The 23,284-nt window shown below is 35.7% G+C and overlaps 1 protein-coding gene across 6 annotated transcripts in view; it reads left to right on the top strand.

Annotated features, from left to right (window-relative positions):
* The window catches only part of CDK14 (cyclin dependent kinase 14), a 727,116-nt gene that overhangs the window by 372,414 nt on the left and 331,418 nt on the right, over window positions 1-23,284 (top strand). For all 6 annotated transcript variants that reach the window (XM_028846085.2, XM_077998072.1, XM_001102520.5 and 3 more), the window contains one exon: window positions 12,368-12,462. In XM_028846085.2, coding sequence (XP_028701918.1) covers window positions 12,368-12,462 — 95 coding nt within the window. The remainder of the gene's footprint in view (window positions 1-12,367; window positions 12,463-23,284) is intronic.

The raw sequence follows: 23,284 nt of genomic DNA, 5'->3' as shown, positions 1-23,284 counted from the left end.
ACCTCTTTAGTCCAGGTGGTGATGCTGCAAGTGAATGGTTTTCACCACAATCAGAATATGTCTGATGTCCTTTTAGTCTTCGTAGCTTCAGTTTTTTCTGCCTTCAACACCTGGAAAGATATGAAGACAAAGGTAAACCATGACCACAGCAAAACACTAGGAATGGATGCAAGAAAAGTAAGACAAAAGGAAAAGCAGAAAATACTTATTTTATTATGAAAATGGAATTGTACTGTATCAGGAATCAGGAGGCCAGAATTTGAGACCTATGGCCAAAGTCTTTTATATTTTAGTGTCCTCAGTTGTCAAATGAAGGGTTGGATGGGTGTTCTTGAAGGTGACCCTGAGTTTTACAATTCTGTGAGGGTTATTTCATTGTGCATTATGAATCAATCACTCTGTATATCAGTCAAATTACAAATGTATTCAGTGCACTAAGATTTTATATATATGTGTGTGTATGGATGTGTGTGTGGGTAATGTACATGAAACAAGATGAAATCTTATTAGAAAAGGAAGCATGAGTCAGTAGAAGGTTGAATGCATTTGAGAAGATGATGGTAATGCTAATAATAGGGGGATGTTTGCCATAGCACTCAGGAGCTGCCTGTCTCTTATGGAAAGGCAGGTTGCATGAGCAGGAGCTATTGTCAATACCAGTCACAAGTGTACGTTGCAGAGACTGTCCCCTCAACTCTTTGTAACCCAAACTGTGCAGGAATCAGATAGTTTCTTACCTAGAGGAATGTATGATAAGATCACCTCTTTCTACAGTTCCTTGGTTTGACAGTGCATACAAAGATGCAAAATTTCTGGGAAATTTGAGACCATAATAAAGAAACCTGTTTTTCTTCCCTTTTGTCATTTTCTTGAGTGCCTGTTTTTTTTTTTTAATTATCATGACAATTTGAAGTTACCTTGCTAATTTATTTATTTATTATTATTATTATTTTTAGAGACAGAGTTTCCCTCTTCTGCCTAGGGCGAAGTGCAGTGGTGTGATCATAATCATAGTGTAACCTCAAATTATTGGACTTAACTCTCGCTCTGTCACCCAGGCTGGAATGTCGTGGCATAATCACAGCTCACTGCAGCCTCAAACTCAAAATCCTGGGCTCAAGTGATTCTCTTGCTTCCACCTCCTGAGTAGCTGGGACTACAGGCATGTGCCATCATGCCCAGCTCATTTTTATTTGTTATAGATGTGGAGTCTTGCTATGTCACCCAGGCTGGCCCTGAACTCCTAAGCTCAAGTCATCTTCCTGCCTCCACCTTTCAAAATGCTGGGGTTGCAGGTGTGAGCCACTGTGTCTGGCAAATCTTTTAACATTATTAGTTTTTTGTATTGTAGTAGTTTCCCTAGTATCAAGGAGATTTAGGATGTCTTTATTTTCAGAAAAAGTTGGAAGGAGAATATTATCAAGCTTATTAAATAACATTTTGCCGTATGTAACTTTGCATAAACAATTTTATTATCACAGACTTTTAAATGCTAAACACTTGTGATAAGTCACTCTACCCTTTATAGGTGTGTTTGTATTCCTGTCTTGCTTTCATGTATTTCCAGATGTAGAATAGCCTCTCTTAAATGCTGCATTAGCTGGAATAATATGAAGCAGGAAGTTAAATAGTTAAAATGAAAGAAATGAGCCCACTCAGAGGCTGGGATTTCTCATTCTTTATGATTGGAAGGCCTTAATGCCTTTTCTTAGATTAAATATCTCATAAACATCCTGAACATTTGAGTGATGCTAGCATTCGCCAAGCACAGTTATTAGCAGCTGAACATTACTGAATACTGACAAGGAGGACAGGTACAAGTGGTAGAGAAGCAAACTGGGACTCAGTGTATTAGTGACCTTCATGTAAGTGGCAGAGCTCGCTCAAGCTGAGATGAACTTAGGTGCTCACAAGGCCAGTGCTGAGCAGAGTCAGCCTGAAGGATTTTAAGGCTTGTCCACGTGTAGGAGGATGACTGCCTGTAGGTGGACTGATGCTTTGGGTAACACAGGCTCTGGTACTGTGGGCCTTCCAATGAACTATGCTGTACTTTGTAGTTTTTTTAGCTTTGACTTTGTTTCAGTCAAATGAAGTAGTGGTATGTTTGAAATTTTAATTCAGCTCCAACCAAAATCTGTAGTTATCTTTTATGGTCTTTTCTGTCTCTTCCTTCTGTGCTCATAATCAGTTTTCATTATGATCAGACCTACTGATTGTATATATTTATCAAAGCACTGATTCTAAAGCAATTTACAGCAAATCTTACTCTTTCGCAGATTTCAGAATTGTTGTGGGATTGGAAAGGCCACATAATTATGACCTTATCAACAGTTCATTAATAATGAAAAACTTCGTTGGCTGACATTTTTTGGGCTTTTCATCTCAACAGGAAAAAACTGCACACATCAGAATACCATCAAATTCTCGGAATAAAGAATTTCCTTTGCCTTCTAGCTCAAGACTATAACTTTCAGTAGAATCTACCTCAGTAGCTTTGTGTGTGTGAGAGAGGGAGTGCAAGAAAGAAAAGACAAAGATAGACACTAGGCAAATGAACTGAGCGACTGACTTCGCTTCTGTTGATATGCTTGTAGAGCAGCAAGTAGGTTGAAGTGCAACTAAATACATAAACACACATACACACACACACACACGCAATAAACATGCTACCCGTCTCCCTCTGTGAGAGCCATAGCACAGTGATTTTTAAACTTTAGGATGCATAAATATTAAATGGACAATTTGGTCGAAATACAGAATATAAGCTTCATGAGAATAAGAGTTTTTTGTCTGTGTTTCCTCTGTTTTATCTCCAGTGCCTTGTGATTGGCATGTAGTAGATGTTAAATAAATATGTGTTGGGTGATTTGTGGGTTCCATCCTTATAAACGTATATTTGGTAGCTTTGGAATAGGACTCCATGAATCTGCATTGATATCAGGCACACCAGTTGACTTTGATGTAGTTGGTTGGTGGGCCACACTTTGAGAAGCACTGCATGCTGGGCTTGGGGCTGTGGCTGTTGTGAATGGTCTACTTCTCCACAAAGGTAGCTGGGTTCTAATTTGCTTAAGAATGTGCTGCAGAACTACTTTGTTTTGTGGAGGAGTCTGACAATACTTTTCTTCTTGACTACAGTCTTACAAAGTTGAGTGTCTTCTGTGCCTTTGGGTGCTGGGACTTGTAGCCATGCCAAAGGAGACATTTTCTGACTTTAAACTTATCTGTAAAGGATACAGATGTGTAAATCTTATGTGTAAAAGCATACAACAATAGCTATTCACATACATTCATTTAAAGAGATGTTGATTTAAATCTATTCAGACAGCAAGATCAGGCACAGTGGCTCATGCCTATAATCCCAGCACTTTAGGAGGCCAAGGTGGAAGAATCACTTGAGCCCAGGCATTCGAGACCAGCCTAAACAACATAGCAAAGCCTCATCTCTACATATAATTAAAAACAAGCAAAAACATTAGCCAGGGGTGGTGGCAGGTGCCTGTGGTCCCAGCTGCTCGGGAGGATCACTTGAGCCTGGGCGGTTGAGGCTGCAGTGAGCTGTGATTACACTTTGCACTCCAGCCTGGGCAATAGAGCGAGACCCTGCCTCTAAATAAATAAGTAAGTAAATAAATAAATAAATAAATAAATAAACAACACATACGTAAATACAAACCTAGTCAAACAGTAATAGCTAACATGATATGAATGGTTATTCTTAACCAGAAAACATAAGGGGCTTGGTGCAAAACCACTCATCTTTTTTTTTTTTAATCACATACTTTGTAGTGTTCTTGTTAACTGTACATGTAACCCGTGTGTGATAAAGTATAAAATGGTTAAAATGAAGCAAACTGCCTAATGGCTTTTAAACCTAGTTTTTATGGCCAGACCAAGATTAAAAAATAAAAAACCTGTTATCAGGTCTTGCAGAAACCCTCAGTCCCTAAATTGTCTCTTCCTCCCGAAGACAGTACCTGGATTATAATCAACACCATTCCCACCCTTGTTGCTAAGTAAGTTTCCTTTCTCCAGAAGTTACTAGCAAGATGTTTGCATTTGAGAAGAACCACATGTCTAGCATTTATGTAGTACCTGCATTTGTTTGGATCCTTCCCATCACAAATAGCACCAAGATTAACTGGAGCATGGAACAGCAGAAGAGGGTCATTTACAGGTTGTACTAGCAGTAAATGGAGACAGATTGAGAATGTTTTGCACTGAGTACATTTTAATGCAGGAAAGTAACTATTTAGAAAAGAAACATTTAACATGTTGGATTAATATGTGATACGAGAACAAATTACGAACAAAATACGAGGGTCTGCAGTGTACCAGGATAGAAAAAGAGATCCTTAATATACATATTTCCACCAGTACCCAAGTGAGGAGGGATTAGAAGTGAAGAATATTATTGCAGTTATAATGATTCATTATTGTATTGTAGTTCCATATTGTGTAATTAAACACCTGTATGCTTTTTATTTGATAGTGTTGTTTCAGTTCTTTAGCAAATTCACTTCTAATAAAAAACTTTTCCAGGTATCTCCTTTTTAGTATAAAAGCAATATATCTTTATCACAAACAATTCAAATGATACAGAAAGATACATGTAGGATATTAAATTGTTTCTATATCTCTCTTCTCAGCTATAACTATAATTTGATGAATAGATTCTTCCTTTTTAAAAACGCAGTTGATTGGTGGTGATTTGGTAGCAGATTGACTGGTTTGAATATTAATGGTAGTAAAAATAACAATGCATTTGTGAAAAAATTTAAATGCTTTGAACCAGGTATATTCTACTAGGTTGGACCATATACAATTGCTGTGTTAGTAGGTAAAAAATGTCAAATATTGGCAGTTTCGTGTGGTCAAGCTATAGTATTAGAGGACTGTGTTCTTTATAGTGATTTAGTAACCAGTTGATGTGGGCATGTGAGGCTGCAATGTGAAAATAGCCCGTATCTCACTGCACTTTGCCAGTAGTCAGGTGATGGATAAATAGGTATTGATGCTAAGGGAGAAATGGTTGAGGCTGTAATTTCCAGTATCACATTTCAGTTCTGTGATGTTGGGGAAATTAGAGAGAAGCAGAGCAGGAGAAATATGTAGTGGGATTGAACTTTTGCCCATCTCCAAACTGGAAAACTATAAGAAGCAAGTGAAAACAGTATACCTTTTCATAGATATAAAACAACTTACATGGTATTTTAAAAGTATTCCTAACCTTTTGTATTACCTTTCCAATTTTGGATGACATCTGGTGAACGAAAAACATGTGTCTAAATCCTGAATGTGATTTTAGCTAAATTAAGATTGCATGACACTACATTTATTTTAACCTTATGTTTAGACTTGGCTATGACCTCTTTCCTCCATAACCCACAGTTGACTCTTTGTACACATGTGTGTATAAAGAATAAAAAGCAAATATGGGGTCAAACATTTAATTCTATTTTTTAGCCTGATTCCTTTATTTTTTCATTTATTAGTTTATGGTTCTGTGTGTGGAGTGTTTATTGTATTAGATATCACTAAGGAGGATGTCCAGATTGATCACAACCACAGTGTTTATCATTGCTCTCCCAGTGTTGAGACCAAGCAAGCAGCATGCATTATAGAACCATGAACGCGCTAACCTGGAGCTGCGCATCAGTGCTCAGTGTACGCACATGTTCTTTCTCTGCTAGACTGTGTCCTCATTACAGGCAGTTAAACAAGCAATCCTGTCTCTTTTGTGCATGCAGTTTTTTAGTCCACCCTTTATATTTCCCCTCAGAATTTTAGCTATGAAAATATTCAGACTCCACTGGCAAGTAAGGGAGATGGAACTTAGTAGTTAAAAGTAGTTTTACTATTTGTAGTAAAAGTGAATTTCAACAGCCTTAGATCTGTCAAGCTGTGGGCTTGAAGAAAAAGTTGATGTTTGTTGTGGTTGTGGCTTGAGATATAGTTGGCTCCTTAGGTTTCATGGGTAGTCATTCTGGAAAAGTCAGGCAGCAATCCCTGTATTCCTCTCTGCTGAGAAAGAACACAAAAGATGAAAGGAGCCTGTAAATGTCTTTTTTTTCCGCAGAGGCTAAAGGCGAAGTGATAGAGAATGGGCTGTGTGTCTTTGTAATCTCTTTTTTCCTACTAGGACATCAAATAATGACCTAGAAAATTTTCTCAAATATTAAAGGGTTTTTTTTTCCCTTTATTAACATTTGTTTTTTGTTTTTGTTTTTGTTTTTGTTTTTTAAAAAACAAACAAACAAAAAACACCACTACAGTGGGTATCTGATAAAATGAACTTATTCTGATTTTCTGTATTATTTCAAAATTTATTTTAATCATGATGGGACTAGAGTTTAGATGAAATTCATTTCTTCCAAGTTGGAGTGAAAAATGAAGATGTTTATTCTCAAAGTGGGATGCCAAGCTTTGAATATGGCTGCTGAATCTGAATCTGAATCCTTCTGCCAACCCAAGGGAAGGCTCTCCCTGCATCCCTCTATTCTACTGGGACTTTGTCAGAGCACAGCTACCTCTATGAGCAAATGTTTTTCTGTTTTTGTATGGTTTTGACACCACAGTCCCCAAACTATTGTTATAATTTTCACCCTTTACTGTAATTACAAGTCTTTTGCATCATGTGCAATTTTACCTTTTCAAATCTCACTGGTGAAATAAATTTAAAACATTGCAGTATGTTTACCTACAATTTATGACGAAACCAAGAGTGCTTGAATTACTAATGCTAATGTTACAGGATTTTTGTAGGTAAACAATGACAGAATAACATGTCCTGTGTTTATGTTATTATTAGGATTACAAGGAGTATGATTTTGACAGTGTTTGTCTTGATGAGGGAGACACATTGGCTCTAGAACTTGTAGGTGTTAATCTCTGGACTGACTTGGCAGCTAGGAGACTCCCTTGCCTTGCTAACAGCAGGAACTGTAGTATCTGGCACCTCGCTGGGACCAGTGGCTGCTGCCTTTGGCAGCCTCAAAGTTAGTCATGTCTGTCACCTACTGTGATGTTGGTACATATCGTAGGCTGTTTTCTATCCATTAATGCCATTTTTCTGCCATCAGCTTTGAAATTAGTGACTCTGTCCTTTTCCCAGTATGAATTCATTATGTTAATCTCAAAGCAAGAGGGTTTGTTTCAAATTCAGATATTGATATTTATTTAACTGACAGTGTGTTTCGAAAGTTTATATAAATATATTCTGAAATCTAAAATCTGTCATAATTATTGAGATTTATTAGGATGTAATGTGGAGGCTTTGAGGTTTCATGTAAGTGGTCAAAAATATAATATGAAAAATGACATGATACTTTTCTATAATATTTAGCCACTTTCAGGAAAAAACATTTTCTTTCCAAGATGAATGTTGGCAGGAATTTGATTTTACTGAAATTGTGGGACAAACACAGTAGGAAATAATGGGTGTGAAGATACTACTTTGAGAAACGAGAAACAATTTAGGTGTAAGTGGTAAGAGAAGAAGGACAATAATTGGGGAAAAACGTTGAAAAAAGTCCTGTGTCAAAGTGTCCTCTGGGTATGAGATTCTCACTGAAGTGAAAGCTTTAATACCTTTATGGAGTTGTTGCCAATAAGGATGGCTCATCTCTGAATTTGACAACCTGAGGTATTAACTAGAAAAATGGAACTGGATGAGATTACAAATAATGTTCAATAATATGTTTCCAAAACTCGCCTCACAAAGCCATTGCCCTTCTTACAACATGATATTCAGAGGCCCTTAATTCATTTGATCTGAAAAGTTCCTGTGCAGGCTAGGTGTTATGTACCATACTTTGCCATCATTTAAAAATACCCTGCTGTGGTTTGAAATAATGATCTCGGAGGATGTGTGCACCTCAGAAGACTGGTGCTGAAGCAAGTATTCCTTTTAAAATGAGCCTATGTGATCCCCAGATTAATATCTGAAAGCTAGCTACCAAATAAAGTTTTAATTGCCTAAAGCTACTGGCTAGTTGAATAATTAAAAGAAGGAAGAAAGTAAATTATTAGAATTAACAATACTAAACTCTATGGTAAATCTGCACTCCTTCCTCAGTGCAAGCCTCCTTTCCATAGTGATTGTTTCTTCAAAGTTAATGTGCTGTGATTTTACTGTGTTATTGTAATTACTTTTTCACTTGAGTGCTGGTTTATAAAACTCAGATAAAATAAGCCTGTAGATATTTTTACAATAAGGTTTTTAATGTGCAAAACTAAGTTTCCCTTGACAGATATGTGTAGGGCAGAAGAGAAGACCTCTCTACCATAGTTAGCATCTACTTCTCTTGCCTGGGAATATATGTTGATGCTCCAGATTCAGTTCCAGAGGGAACACACTTCTTATTGCCTTCCACACTGATTGGTTATCAGACTGAATGGCCTTCTTTTGACCAATATGTGTTTATATAAGTTTATATTGGGATTAAGGATTTAGTATATTGTTGTGAAACAGGTTTGCTTAGGGAAGACGATGGGAATTCATAGCAATAACAATAATTCTGGTAACACGAGCTCACATTCGTGGAGGTAATACTCGAACTTAATGTACTACTAAGTCCTAAGTACTTTATTTCTGCCTTCTCTGATGACTGTCTAGTGTAGACTCATTTGCATGGTATTTGTATATCTAAAATGTTATTTTATTTGAGTGAAATATTAAATAATTGAAATTTATTTTAATATGTTAAAACATGGGTAAATTTCTTAATTTTATTTTTTTAACAGACTTTACATTTTAGAGCAGTTTTAGGTTCATAGCAAAGTTGATTGGAAAGTACAGAGAGTTTCCACATATTTTCCATCCTCCACATATACACAGCCTCCCCAGCTATCAGAATCCCCAGCCAGAGTGATACATTTGTTGCAGTTAATGAACTTATAATATTAACACATCATTACCCAGATTTCATTGTTTACATGAAAGTTCACTCTTGGTGTTGTAAATCTCTCTTTAAAGATATGGCCTTGCTGTATTATTATTTGCCAAGGGATCAAGGACCTGCTGAGGGCCACCAGTGTCAGCAACTAGATTCTGAATAAATATTTGATTAATAAATGAATTACTACAAGTTATTGATAGAATATAGGCAGAATATTTTTTGTTTTTTTTCTCTTCAGATTTTATAGATTCTTAAACAAAAACCAAAATGAAGACATAGTGTTTTTAATTAACGGTAAAGAGGCAACTTCTGTGTTTTGAGTACTCTACTTGAATTGTCATTGCTGTAGAGAGAAATTATTTTGATTATTTTTGTTTTTACTCAGGTATGAAGAATTTATTCTTAAATTAATACTCATGCTTATGAGTGTATAAATGCTCATATATTAATTTAATAAAGGTTTCAGTTACTTAATTGGATGGGCTACTTGCAGTGTACAATTTTTTTTGACATCTTTTCCCCTGCCTTTCACAGTTCTTTTATTCTTACATGGAGTTAGAAAGATGTAAGACTAAATTCACCACCTAAGTTTAATAAATAATGTTTTGTAAATATATTTGTGTCATTTGACCCTGTAATTCTATTTTTCACAATTTATTATAAGGAGATAATCCAAAAGGAGGAAAACAAAGTGCCCAGTGATATCTTTTGTGGTATTATTTATAAACATAAATCTTAATCTAAGATTTCTTTGGGATGAGCAGTGTTGCAAAGAATCTGATTATGGGGATGTGGTATGTCTCATTCCTTTTTTTTTTTTTTTTTTTTTTTGAGACAGAGTCTCGCTATGTTGCCAGGGTGGAGTGCGGTGGTGCGATCTCAGCTCACTGCAACCTCCACCTCCCAGGTTCAATTGATTCTCCTGTCTCAGCCTTCCGAGTAGCTGGGATTACAGGCACGCGCCACCATGCTCGGCTAATTTTTGTATTTTTAGTAGAGATGGAGTTTCACCATGTTGGCCAGGATAGTCTCAATCTCTTGACCTTGTGATCTGCCTGCCTAGGCCTCCCAAAGTACTGGGATTACAGGCATGAGCCACTGTGCTCCTTTCGAAGGAAAGGAGACTTGCATTGAGGAAGGAGTGCAGTTTAAGAGGTAAAGCCAGCTATTCCTTGCCAATGTCTTGAAATTGCTAGCATTAGCTGCTGGTCTTCTCTGGGTTTTTAGAGGAGTAGATACCCGGAGGCCCTATGTGGAAACTGAGTTTTATCAGCCTGAGGTTTGGGCCTAGTGCTAGTCTCAGACTCAAAGGAAGATTGGTCAAACTTGAGGAAGAGCTGCTAGGTGGCAGCAGGCTCTTCTTATTCAGAATAGCCACCCCAACCCCTGAGGACCCCAGATGCATGACATTCAGTAAATTTGTTGAGTTCTTACTATGCTTTAGACCATGATCCAGGAGCAGAAATATATCAATGGGAGGGGAAAAAAGTTTCCTGTTCCTATGAGAGAAGGGGTTTGGAGGACAGTTAATGATGGTTTTCTGATCTTGAATCTTCCCACTCTTACTCCTCCAAAAGTCATAAATCGAATAAGGAGAACAAATAAAAACAGACCACTCATACCTTCAAGAGCATTAGGAGACAGCAACAAGCCTGTGATAGCAAAGAATGACACAGGGGAAGCCGACAGGTTTAAGAAGCTGTGAAAAACAGTACAGGGGTGTGGAGTGTGGAGGACTTAATCAAATCACAAGCAAAATTATTCCAGAAAGAGCTGGAATTCTGGGTAGTTCATTCACAGCACTGGATGCAGGAAAGGAGGCTGAAAGTGCCTGGAATTGGCAGCTGTTGGAAAGCATTACTTCTAGGGGAGAGTCATATATAGAGAGAAAGGGTGGTTCCCCTTAAGACAGGATAGTGAAAGTAAACAAGGAAGGGAAAGGGAGAAATTAAGGATCCTGTGGAAATGAAAAAGAAACAAGACAACCCAAACCTTTTTTCTTTCGCTTCCCAGTGCCAGCTGTAAAAACTACATAGAAGAAGACAAAGGTGACAGAAAATAAGACTCTCAGATTAGGAACCAGTCCATCAAATAAATAGGAATAAAGTATCCCACCTGTACCCAAAACTACTCTCAAAAATTGAAAATAGCAATTAGTGCATTTAAGTTGCAAGAACTCTTGCAAAAAGTCAACCATAAAATTAAAACTGTGCATAACACTGAAATATGAATTGGATATTTGAATTCATGCTTTTTGGTATATGAAACAAACAACCAAGCCTACCTTTAGTTGGAAGTACAAAAGCTAAGTAGAGAAATGGACAAAAAATAAAATGAAATAAAATTAGAGTTAATTGAACTTCTGGCAAGTATAGAAGAAAAGGAAAAATCAAATCAGAAGTGAAGACTAAATTGCAAGGTACCTAAAGGAAAAACAGATTCAAATGGCAGGTGGTAACCCAACATATTAATATTTACATTAAATGTAAATGGTCTAAACATCAAAATGAAAAGTCAGAGATTGGCAAAATGTATTTAAAAATATGACCAAACCGTATACTATCTACAAGAAACTTCAACTGTGTGATATCAGTAGGACTGAAAAGAAAAGGATGGGAAAAGATACACCAGGTAAATGCTAAATCAAGAGAATGGTGGATGGCTATACAAAGAGAACTTCAGAGCAAAGAAATTTACTAGGAGTAAAGAGGACATTACGTATTGATAAAATGATCAATTCGCAAAGAAGACATAGCAATCCTAAACATGTATTCAGTAAACAACGGAGCTTCATAATACAAAAAGTAAAAACAGGCAGTCAAATGACTAATTGACAGATCCACCATTACAGTTGAGGATGCCAGTATGCCTCTCTCAGTAGTTCATAGAACCACTATTCAGAAAATTAGTAAGGGTATATTAATAGAAGAACTCAATGATACTATTAAATAATAGGATCAAATTGACATTTATAGAACTCCCCACCCAACATCAGCAGAATACAGGTTCCATACCTATGGAATGTATACCACGATAAACCATATTCTGGATAATAAACTATACAAATTTAAAGAATTGAAACCATACCAAGTATTTTCCCTGACCATAATGAAACCTAAGAGAGATTAGTAACAGATGACAGGTAAAATAACTGAAGGAAGTTTTATCTAAATGAAAACCTTGTTTTTCTGGCCAGGCACTGTGTTCTACACCTGTAATCCCAGCTTGTTAGGAGGCTGAAGAACGAGGATCACTTGAACCCAGGGGTTTGAGACCAGCCTGGGCAACATAGTGAGACCCCATCTCAAAGAAAGTCTTGTTTTTCTACCCTTCATTTTGAATTGTTATTTACTTGGAACATGTGAAAATAGATATCTCTCATCTGATAGTGTGCCAAAATTATAATGATACATATTAGTTGATTGTTATGCATGATAAATTGTTTCTCTGTCCATTTTATTTTACAGCTTCTCTGTTGAAAGGACTAAAACATGCTAACATAGTGCTACTTCATGACATCATCCATACCAAGGAGACGCTGACACTTGTGTTTGAATATGTGGTAAGTAAAATAAGACTTTTAAATTTAGACATTTAAAATATGAATGAAATTCGTGTGGTGTTATAGAGTTTTGTTTTTAGACTGCTGTACTGAAGTTAATATTTTATCTGAATACATGAGAATTGTAATTTTATATAAAATAATGGCCCTATAAGAGATTATTGAATGATATGTATCTTAAAAGAAAAACTCAGAAAAATGTTAACTAGAATTTTTATCAGATATGTTATCTGTTTATAACCTATTTGTTACTAGGATACATTGTAGTTTTTAGGTTTATTACGTAGGATTCAACAGCCTGATGGTGATCATTATCAAAGAAAGCTCATAGGCAATAAGAATGGTTTTTTGTTTTTGGACTTATAACTTGGTTTCTCAAAAGCATGCTTATTAAGATCTGTATGTGTACCTGTGTGTGTGTGTGTGTGTGTGTGTGTGTGTGTTTAAGAAAGCCTGATACTTACAATTTAGACTTCAAAGTTTTCCCCCTCAGTTGGTATTTCAGCTATTAATTAAAACTTCCAGTTGCATCCACACAATGTAATGATCTTATTGTGTGAGACTATTACTGCTAGAAGACTTGGACTTGAACTCATAATTAATCCTTCTCCATTTCTCTTAAAAAACATATAGTATTTGTGTAGCACTACTTCAGCATTTAACTGTGGAATCGTGAAATGTAACCATGATAATTAACATCCCAATTTTCACAGATGGATCTAAGAACATGTAATTTATAGGACACAAATGACATCGGTGCATTTATTTAGAAGAAGAGCTGTTGGTATTGTCAGTGTATTAGGACCCCATTTTGTAATTACCACACCACTTTTTAAAAAATTTGAAGTACTTTCCATTTTTCCTTAAAAAAAAAAAGAATGAATATTTGCAACATTTTTATTTTGCTAATGTCTGCCTGTGTCTGTTTGCCATTTGAAAATTGTTGTCTTATGAAGAAGCCATTTATCTTGTCTATTTACATATAAATGATAGATACATTTGAATAATATGGTAATGTGACTGCAAGGACAGCTAGAGCTGAGCAGTTGCATATATTATGTGGTACCAAGAATGGATGCAGATTCACACATCAATGCAAACATAATTTCTTTTGTTTAATCCATGATTTTGGAGGTAATAATGTATTCCAGCTGATTTAGACTTGGAACTTTTGATTCGTACTTTTGAGAATGTCTAGTTTACATATTTCAGTTAAATCTAGATTTTCCTTACAATGCTTGACTTTTGCAATGTTCTGTAGAAAAGAGATTTCAAAAATGTACTTATTCTGTCCCTCAAATTAGATAATTAAATTAAAAGGAAGGAAAGTAGCTTGTGTACCAAAATCAGTAACATTGGTAAAGAAACTAATAAAAATAATGTGAAAATATGTCCTCTAAATCTTAAAAAATAATGAAATATATTTATGGGGCTAAAATGTACATATTGGATCAAGTGTCATTTGATGATTTTGTATTTGTGTTGTTGCCAAATAAAAGGAAGTAAATTCACTGTCCTGCATTATTTACTGATTAAGACTGACTTTTAAACATAATCACTTTTCTTTGTGTGAGTAAAATTTTCCCTAGTCCCAGTTGTTATGGAGACATCCCATGTCCTTTTAAAATCAACCACTTAATAATATGGGCACATGCAGTATCTACAGTAACATTTTGTTCCCAACTTCTCCATGGAGTTCAGACATCATATAGATTACTCCTGTCTCTTTTAGAGAATGAGGCCAGCATGGGTCATTTTTGGCTTATGATTGCCCTGCCTCTGCTTCTGCTGTCCTCTCTACCTGTCTTGCCTTACTTTTACACTGCTTCTTTGCCTTTCTCCTTTCTGCCTTTCTTTTTCTATCTTTTCCGATTCTCATCATTTTGTTTTTTGCTGCTATATGTGAAGTTTGTTTTGTTTTTGTGCATTTTTAGTAAAAGATGTTTGGTTGAATTCCTGAAATCAGCCTTTGGTGAAAAGAACAGCTTCAGCTTGTAGAAATTTCTTAGGATAGTCTTCTCATTTAGGGTGGGAAGGTGTAGATTTCTCAGCAGAATTAGTCTATTTGGCAATTGCCCAGTTGAAAAATAACTTCCCTGAATATTACCTAAAGTTTTTATTTCCTTAACACAAGTTTCCTATTGATTGTTCTTTGTAAATATTTGGATATCTCAAGAAAAATTAAGGTTCTTATATACCTTAATGGATTGTTTTAATCAGATTGCTTTCCTCACAGTATCTAGCAGAAAGAAACTCTACTCTTCTTTCATGTTTTGAAGCAGTGGGAAGGCAATAATAATTTTTAAACATTAAGTGCCTCGGAAATTAGAGCAGATATTAGTGAGCGGTGTAAGGTAGGAAACAGGAGAGCACCGTGGGCTTGGGATGAATGAGGGAGGGCCATAGAAAGAGAGGTGAAATAATGCTTAAGATAAATATGGTCACAATAATAAAACCCAACAGCTGAAATTTACAGAGTTTTATGCTGAGCACTGTGCGGAGGGCTTTACATTCATTGTCACTTTTGGTGTTCTCAACAGCCTCATGGAACTGTAAATATCACCATTTTGCAAAGGAGAAACCTAAAGGTTAGGGAGATGAAGCAGTTATTTCTAAGTTTTTGTAGTTTGTAAGATAGACCCAGGCCCATCCTAACTAGACTGTTTTAGCTCCTGTTTATTTTTATAAATTTTAGTTAGCCTAAGTCTTTGGTCAGAAGAGGAAAAGGAAACTTTCCTCTTTCTTTCCATAACCTTCCTTTATTCTACACTTAATATCCTGAGTGCAGATAAGTCCTAAAAACAGTGAAACTGCTTTATAGTTTGAATAAGTTTTGTAGACTGGCCAAAATCCTATCCATTTAAACTTTTACTTCAATTACAAAATGTGTTTTTAGTTTCCATAAAGCAAACTTGTAAGTCATAGTATTGCCGCATATATGCTGCTAGGGTCTTCTGAAATGTGCGCGCACACACACAACTTTGTTAGCAAGTTCTAAAATCAGTATCAAACAATTTAATTTAAAATTTCTAAAACTTAATGATAACGTTGCTGTATTTCAGAATTATTAATATCAAAGCAATTTTCTAAACAATGTTGATTTTGTAGTTCCGTGTAATTCATTGTACCCTTTTTTGAGGGACGTACCAGTGTAAGTTAAACAGTAGGAAAAACTAATACCCCATGCCCTTTAAAACCCTGGATATGAAGGGAAAGTAAAATAATTTAAGATTTATTAGGTACTATTGTATTTTTCCTTTTGATTTCACAATTAAGTTTTCAAGGGCTGTTTGAGATACCTATGTCATTCAAGTTTTACCAAATGAAGGATTCTTATTTATGATAATGTATACATACTACAAATGTATTTTTTTTGCCTTTAAAGGAGAACTGTAAGCCTAGTTGCTTTATATTATTGCTATGAATGGCATTTTAGGTTTTATAAAAGCCTTCTGAGGGCTAGAATAATGAAATAAGTGATAAAAATTTAGTGATATGAAAGAATACTCAAGGAAATGACTTTGAAGGTCATTATTTAAGTGGTTTAGTGGCTAATAGGATATTGTTGGTGTAGGCTTTCTTTTGAGTAATAGGAAAAGCTTTACAGACCTAAAGTGTTCTGTAATTTAGATTCTTATACAGTTACAAAGTCTGTAGATACTACGATCTGGAAGCCGCAAGGTTGGGAACCCCTTAGGAAATGGGCTCCTTAAGTTGCTCATGTTGCCACTGGGTAACATGTAGGCCCCTCTGATGCATGGCTTTGAGTACAGTTATTTCCAAGGTCTTGTAAGTTTGTAAGATATACCTAGGCAGTTGGGTCTAATATGTCAAATATGAAGGAACACCTTAAACCAAGGAGTGGCTCAGTTAGCTTGAAAAGGAATCTCGTTCACAGTGGTCTAAAATATTATTATAGCTGTCTTTTTTCCATATACAGGTTTAAGACTTGGAAGAGAAAGATAGAAAATGTAGTTCAGAATCATTGACTCCAGAATATATTTAGTTGTGAAAGTTCTAACAAATTTTTCTTCTACTTAAACAGAAAGTTAAGCAATTTAGTTTTTATTTTCTTTGCCAAAGACAAATAAGTGCCACATTATCCTATTTAACACCATGCTGAGAAATTTAAAACAGATCCCATGAGTGAAAATGAGAATGATAATAGTAAACATGATTATGTAAATATATTGCCATTAAGCTAATAACTATTCTATTTTAAATTACATAAGAGCAAAGCATGTGTAGCAGCATTTTTCATTACATATTTAATAATTACGTACAAGTAGAAATCAAAATAGAATTATTATTACCAGGGAATAAGGAGGAGGGGAAAATAGGGAGTTGTTCAATGGGTGTAAAGTTTCAGGTTTTTCTTTTTTTTTTTTTTGGATACAAGATGGATGATAAAAATTCCAGTCATAATTTCCGGAGAGCTACCACACACCATAGTGCATATGGTTTAACAATATGATATTGTGCACTTACAATTTTGGTAGGAGAGTAAATTTTTATGTTAAGTATTCTTACCATCAGAAATATAAAAGCAAGGTTGGACACAGTGGCTCAAGCCTGTGATCCCAGCACTTTGGAAGGTGGAGGTGGGAGGATTGATTGCTTGAGGCCAGGAATTTGAGACCAGCCTGGGGCAACATAATGAGACCTTGTCTCTACATAAAATTAAAAAAAATAATAATAATTAGCCAGGCTGGTGGCATGTGCCTACAGTCCTAGCTGCTCTGGAGGCTGAGGTGGAAGGATGCTTGAATCCAAGAGTGCAAGGCTGTAATGAGCTATAATTGTACCACTAGACTTGACTCTGGATGACAGAGCAAGACCTTGTCCCTAAAAAACAAACTATATATATATATGCATACACCCATAATACCATCACCACAATCAAGGCAGTTAAGGTAATAAACATGTCTGTTACTCCACAAGTTTCCTTGTGTCATTTTGCCTTTTTATATATATATATGTGTATATATATATATATATATACACACACACACACACACACAAATGAAGTAATGGATATATTTATTAACTTGACTGCCTTTATTGTGGTGATGGTATTATAGGTACATGCATGTGTCCAAACTCCTCAGATTGTATACATTAAGTATGTACAGTCATTTGCATATTAGTCATACCTCAATAAAACTGTGAAACAAAAAAAGCAACAAACTCAAAGCTAATCATGATATTGTTAGGGATAATCATTTTTTTTCCTATTGTGCTATAAACTAGTGAAATAGCCTAATGTATAACATTATATAAAACAAAAATCTTGTATTTCACATGGAAACAAAGCTGTATCGATAGAAATCATAAAGCCCATAAAACGTTTTTATAGTGTTGTACGTTCTACAAGCACTCTCATAGATGTTACTTTATTAGATGCTACCCTCAGCCCTTTGAGTTATAGGTAGCATGTTATGTTTATGCAGTATTTTATTGAAGAAAAATAATGCTTAGAGAATTTAAAGCAGATTCACTGAAATTATTTAGCCAAGTTAAAATGGTAAAGATATGACTTTAGCTCAAGTCTTCTGTGCCTAAAGATGCCAGTTACTCCATTTTACCCTGCAACTTACCTGTGCTAACTGCCTTCCTAGAGTTTTATATGATGGTCTAAGGTATGTATGATGTTAGAAGATGGGACAGGAAGCTGAAAATTACATTCTGTCTTTTCAACTTGCTACACAATTTGCTTAATTATTTGGTTTCTCTGCCTTATACATTTTGATGTTTAAATCTGTGAAGAATGCTGTGATTTGCATGATTTTATGCCACATCTGTTCTTGAAAAACTGTAGCTCTCTATCAATATTTTGCTTTCCAGATTAAACAGTCCTTGAGCAATTGAACATTTTTCTGCTTTCCTCTGAGATAGATGTATGTGCATATGTATGCACACATGCAACTTTAGTTGAGGGTGATCAGGGAGGGCTTGCTGAGAAGTGTTTAGGTAAAAATCTGAAGGAGATGAAAGAGGGAGATGCATATATTTTTAGAGGAAGAACATTCTGGGCAGAAAGCTTGTCTGAGGAACAGCAGGGCTGTGGCTTGAAGGGAGCTAGCAAGGATGACAATAGGAAGAGACAAGGTTTGAGATGCAGTGGCATTCAGATTGTGTTGGCCTTGAAAGGTTTGGCTGTATTGAGTTTGGCTTTGACTCAGAATGAGGTGGGAAGCCTCCAAAGGGTGTTGAGCAGAGAAATTATTTGATCTGACTTATTTTTATTGGATCTCTCTGGCTGCTTTCTTAAGAATGGACCAAGGATGGGCACGTTCTGAATCAGAGAGACCAGTCAGGAGGCTGTTGCAATAAGATCTAAGCATGGGATGATATCTACAGAAGAGGTGGAGAGAAATGGTTGGTTTCTGGATATACATAGTGTGGCTGACACACCTGTTGGGAAGACTTTAAAAGTGGGCAGGAACAACATGAGACTGGATAGCCAGACCAGAGCCAAAATCATGCCATGGCACTGTCCTCTAAGCACCCTGCTGCTACCATGAGTGTTGGCGCCAGACATTGTCTCTTGCTTTGCTGGCCTTGCTATCTTTGCAATGTTGTCAGAATGGCAACATTCCACATTATCATTGCTTCTTTGGACTGTTAGCTCATAATGATAAGCCAGGATTGATTGTGTTTGTTGCCTGAGATGAAGTTTCAAGCCCATGTTTTGACTGCACAGGATTATAAGAAAGTGAGTATCTAGCATTTTCGCTATTCTAATGGCAGGTGGGTCCTGTTTCCTGTCAAGATTCATAAAATACCATTGACTGCAGAAAGAAAATGTGATACGTATACTATGGAATATGTATCATATACTGCATGGAATACTATGCAGTCATAACAAAGAAAGAGATCATGTCCTTTGCAGGAACGTGGATGGAGCTGGAGGCCTTTATCCTTAGCAAACTAACACAGGAATAGAAAACCAAATACTCCATGTTCTGACCTATAAGTGAGAGCTAAATGATGAGAACACATGGACACATAGAGGGGAACAACACACACTGGGGTGTGCCGGAGGGTGGAGGCTGGGAGAAGCGAAAGGATGAGGAAAAATAACTAACGGATACTAGGCTTAACACCTAGGTGATGAAATAATTTGTATAGTAAACCCCCATTACACAAGCTTACCTGTATAAACAAGCTTGCTTATGTACCCCAAGCTTAAAATAAAAGTATTAAAAAATTCATAAAATCAGAATTTTTCTTAACTTAGGGAATACATTCGGATACAGGGCATGCTTCCCTTTTTCCCTGCTCTTCAACCATGCCCTAAGGAGAAAAAGACACCTCACAAATGTCCGTTAGATTTATTATCTAGTCCCAGATAAGGTAAATCTAGAATGTGAAAAGAATTGGCAGGTGGCATAGTCATGGAACCATTATTTATAATCTTTGGGAAATCATCACGAAGTCCCAGATAAGGTAAATCTAGAATGTGAAAACAATTGGCAGGTGGCATAGTCATGGAACCATTATTTATAATCTTTGGGAAATCATCACGAATGCAGATGGATGAAACTCATGCTGGTTTTTAAAGGATGATAAGAAACAAATCTGAATCTATAGAAATATAAGCTTAATATAGAACACTGGTGAAATTTAAAATAAAGTTTTAGACATTAGGGTCTAATAATCTTCCTTCTCTTTGTTATTTGCTGATTTCAGCAAACTACTGACAGGGACTTTTATGAGATATTTAAAACAAGAATAGAAATGAAATCTGGTTAGAAGATCAGTATTTTTTTTTTCAGTTTTATCTCTGGTTGAACCACTTTATCCAAAGCCTATTGATCAATGAATTGACATCATCATGGAGAAAAGTCTGTCGGGGTGTGCTGGAGGGCATTGTCCTTGTCCTTGTTCTGTTTGATATTTTTATTAATGACTCGGATAGTGGTGGTGATATGCTGGACCTATTTGTGTGTGTGTCATAGCTGGGAAGTATAATTAACACTTAGGGTGATGGAATCAAGGGTCAAAAAAGAATCTAATAAAATGATGAGCCTAACCTACAAGCTGAATTATCATGGGGATAAGTAAAACAGTATATCTGGTTTTAAAAAAAGAAAGCATCCCAACCTAATACAGAAAAATGGGGTGGAGGAAAGGTCACTTAAAAAACAATTCATGTAAAAAAAGCCTAGTGATTTCTTTGGTGTATGGGAGTATGCACAGAGGAGCTCTAATAAGATGCCAAAATTGTTCAGGAGAATTAAAGACATACCAAGAGAGGAGAGAAAAAGGTAGTGTATATATTCTAGATGGGGTAAGGAAGTCAAGTGTGAGAATTTTGAGAAGGCTGGCTTTGGCTTAATTCTTAGAAGAATGCTCACTTACGTGTTTTCTGTAAATTATGTTCAGTTCTTTGAAATGTAACGAGCACCTTATTGCTAAAAGCATTCAAATAGAGGATGACTAGATTCACATCAGGAATACTGTAGAAAGGATTCCTAAACTGTATTACGTGCATGACATTGAGATATGTAATTTAGATTATGTGCTCCCAACTGATACCATGACGTAGATGTAAGGTCCCTCCATTTTGCAGATGAGGAAATTTAGGCTAAGATGTCAGATACTTCATGCGTGTCCTCTCCAGTGGCTACATCATATCATCTCCTGAGTTGAGTGTGAGTCCAGGTAACTACAAGTTTCCATAGCAAATGATTGCCCAAGGTTTTACAATTGGTATATAAGTGTGTCCCATTTGACATAATTTTGGGGAACAGAAACACAGCTCATTATGGTCATTCACTGAATAATTTATGTATTCATTCATTTTTTTTCCCTCCAACATATACGGACTGTCTTCTCTGTGCCAGGGAGTATCATTAAGTTCTAGAGATGTAAATATATAGCCCTTGTTTTTAAAGAGATTGAAGTCATATGGAGAACTATGATCTTAGACGAGGTAAACCTCCATAAGCCATTTGAGGTATAAATTGCTGTCACAGATCTATATGTGTCATGGTACTAGAACATATTTGTGTTTTAGTATAAGCAATAGGAAAACTAGATTCGTCTCATAGGCTTTTCTTTATGGAAGGATCTTTGTTTCATATATGGAGAACTAGTTATGCTGTATAATACTGTGATTCTATATTCTGAAGGGAAGGTTGTCATTCAGAACCAAGTACAGAATGTGAACAGATGTAAACACTGTGGATGACTGAGTGTGCAGGCAGTGTAAGATGGAGGAATTTTGAACCATAAGGAGAAATTAAAGAAATGAAAAGGAAACAAACTAGCTTTCAATCAGTGCTCTCTTACGAACTTCTCATTTTCTGTAATTGGTAGGACAAAGTCAATTAACTTCTTTTCTGTCCTTTTCCCTAATGGCTTTTTCTCATCTAATAATAAGGAATGATGGTTACTTTTAGTCACTTTTAACTGTCCACAATCATGTTGGGTGTTGAGATTTCAATTTTTTTTTTCTTGTTTACATCATGTCTGTCATCTCTATATTTTAGTTTTATTTTATGTGATTGCTGTCCTTATTAGATACTTATAATCATGACTTGGTATTTATTTCATATGGTCGAAGATAGAAGTGTTTCTGATTTCCAACTGTTGCTATGGTAAATGCCTGCCTGTCCACAAAAACACACAGTTCTGAGTACATTCCACTATAGATCAAACTATTTTAATGAGAATACAGTATGCATCTGATTTTTGTAAAATTTTAATTCTTGTTCCTCAGTTTATCTTAGAATATCACCACTTAAACTATGATATTTAATGGTGGAGAAATGACAGATAAGATAAAACAGTAATAAAAAGATAATTTCTTTGGAAAGAAAAGTATATATTTCTCATGTTAATGTTTTTTTATAAAAAAATTTCTCACCGGAATTATGGCCATATGTCTTAAGAAAACAATACTCCTGGAAAACTGCATGATTCAGGGGGTGGGTGGAAGCAGGAGACCAATACATTAAATGCAATAAGACTGACAATAATTATCAGCTTGGAGAGATTAGAGAAAGCTCCAGCTAAGGTACAAAAGTTGCGGCCCAATGTAAGTACCCAAGATCAGGATGAAGATGGTCAATAATTCCAGTTACCTTCACATTAAGTTTGAATAGGTCATTAAGTAACTGAAGAAAAAGTCACTAGCAAATTCAGTTTTAAGTGTGAAGGTATGCATTATTATATACCATACAAAATTGGGGGCTATAACTTCACCAATTTTTAAAGTAAGTTAGTAAATGCCTGTCATGATAATGACCACTTCTTGCATTCTGTTTAGTTATTTTTAATTTTACTTTTTCTTGCATTTTATGAATACTTAGTTAATATCACATAATGGTTTGGTTTAATGTGTACTCTATACTTTGGTAAAGGAATATTAGACCACTCTATAAATTATTCATTTTTGTTGATGTGATTTTTGCTTTTATGCAAGTTATATGTGCATTTAGATTAAGTCAGTCAGTTTCAGGTTTCTTATGAAAAACAGCAGTTTTCACCTTTAACTTTCCACTTTTTCAGCTGATTCTTTCAGATTTCTCTTTAAATATCTAATAAAACTCATTTATTTTCACTTATTGATTATTCATCTTTGGCATAATCTACAGATTCCTACAATGCAAAGTGAGAATTTAGTTTTTTTCTCATTCTTCCACTTCAGAACAAACGTACTCATCTTTTCCTGCTGCCCTCCTAGTCTCCCATCCTCCCAGTATAGTCATAATTTTAATTAGCTCAGAATTCAGAATTTGATATTTATATTAGCATGTTAATATAAATCTTTGTAGCCAAGACACATAGTGTACTGTGACTACTTTTTCCTCTG

The sequence above is a fragment of the Macaca mulatta genome, chromosome 3 (genome assembly GCF_049350105.2).
Source record: "Macaca mulatta isolate MMU2019108-1 chromosome 3, T2T-MMU8v2.0, whole genome shotgun sequence".
NCBI lineage: Eukaryota > Metazoa > Chordata > Mammalia > Primates > Cercopithecidae > Macaca > Macaca mulatta.
Note: the sequence above shows the minus strand (reverse complement) of the source record. Positions and strands in the feature narration are given on the sequence as shown.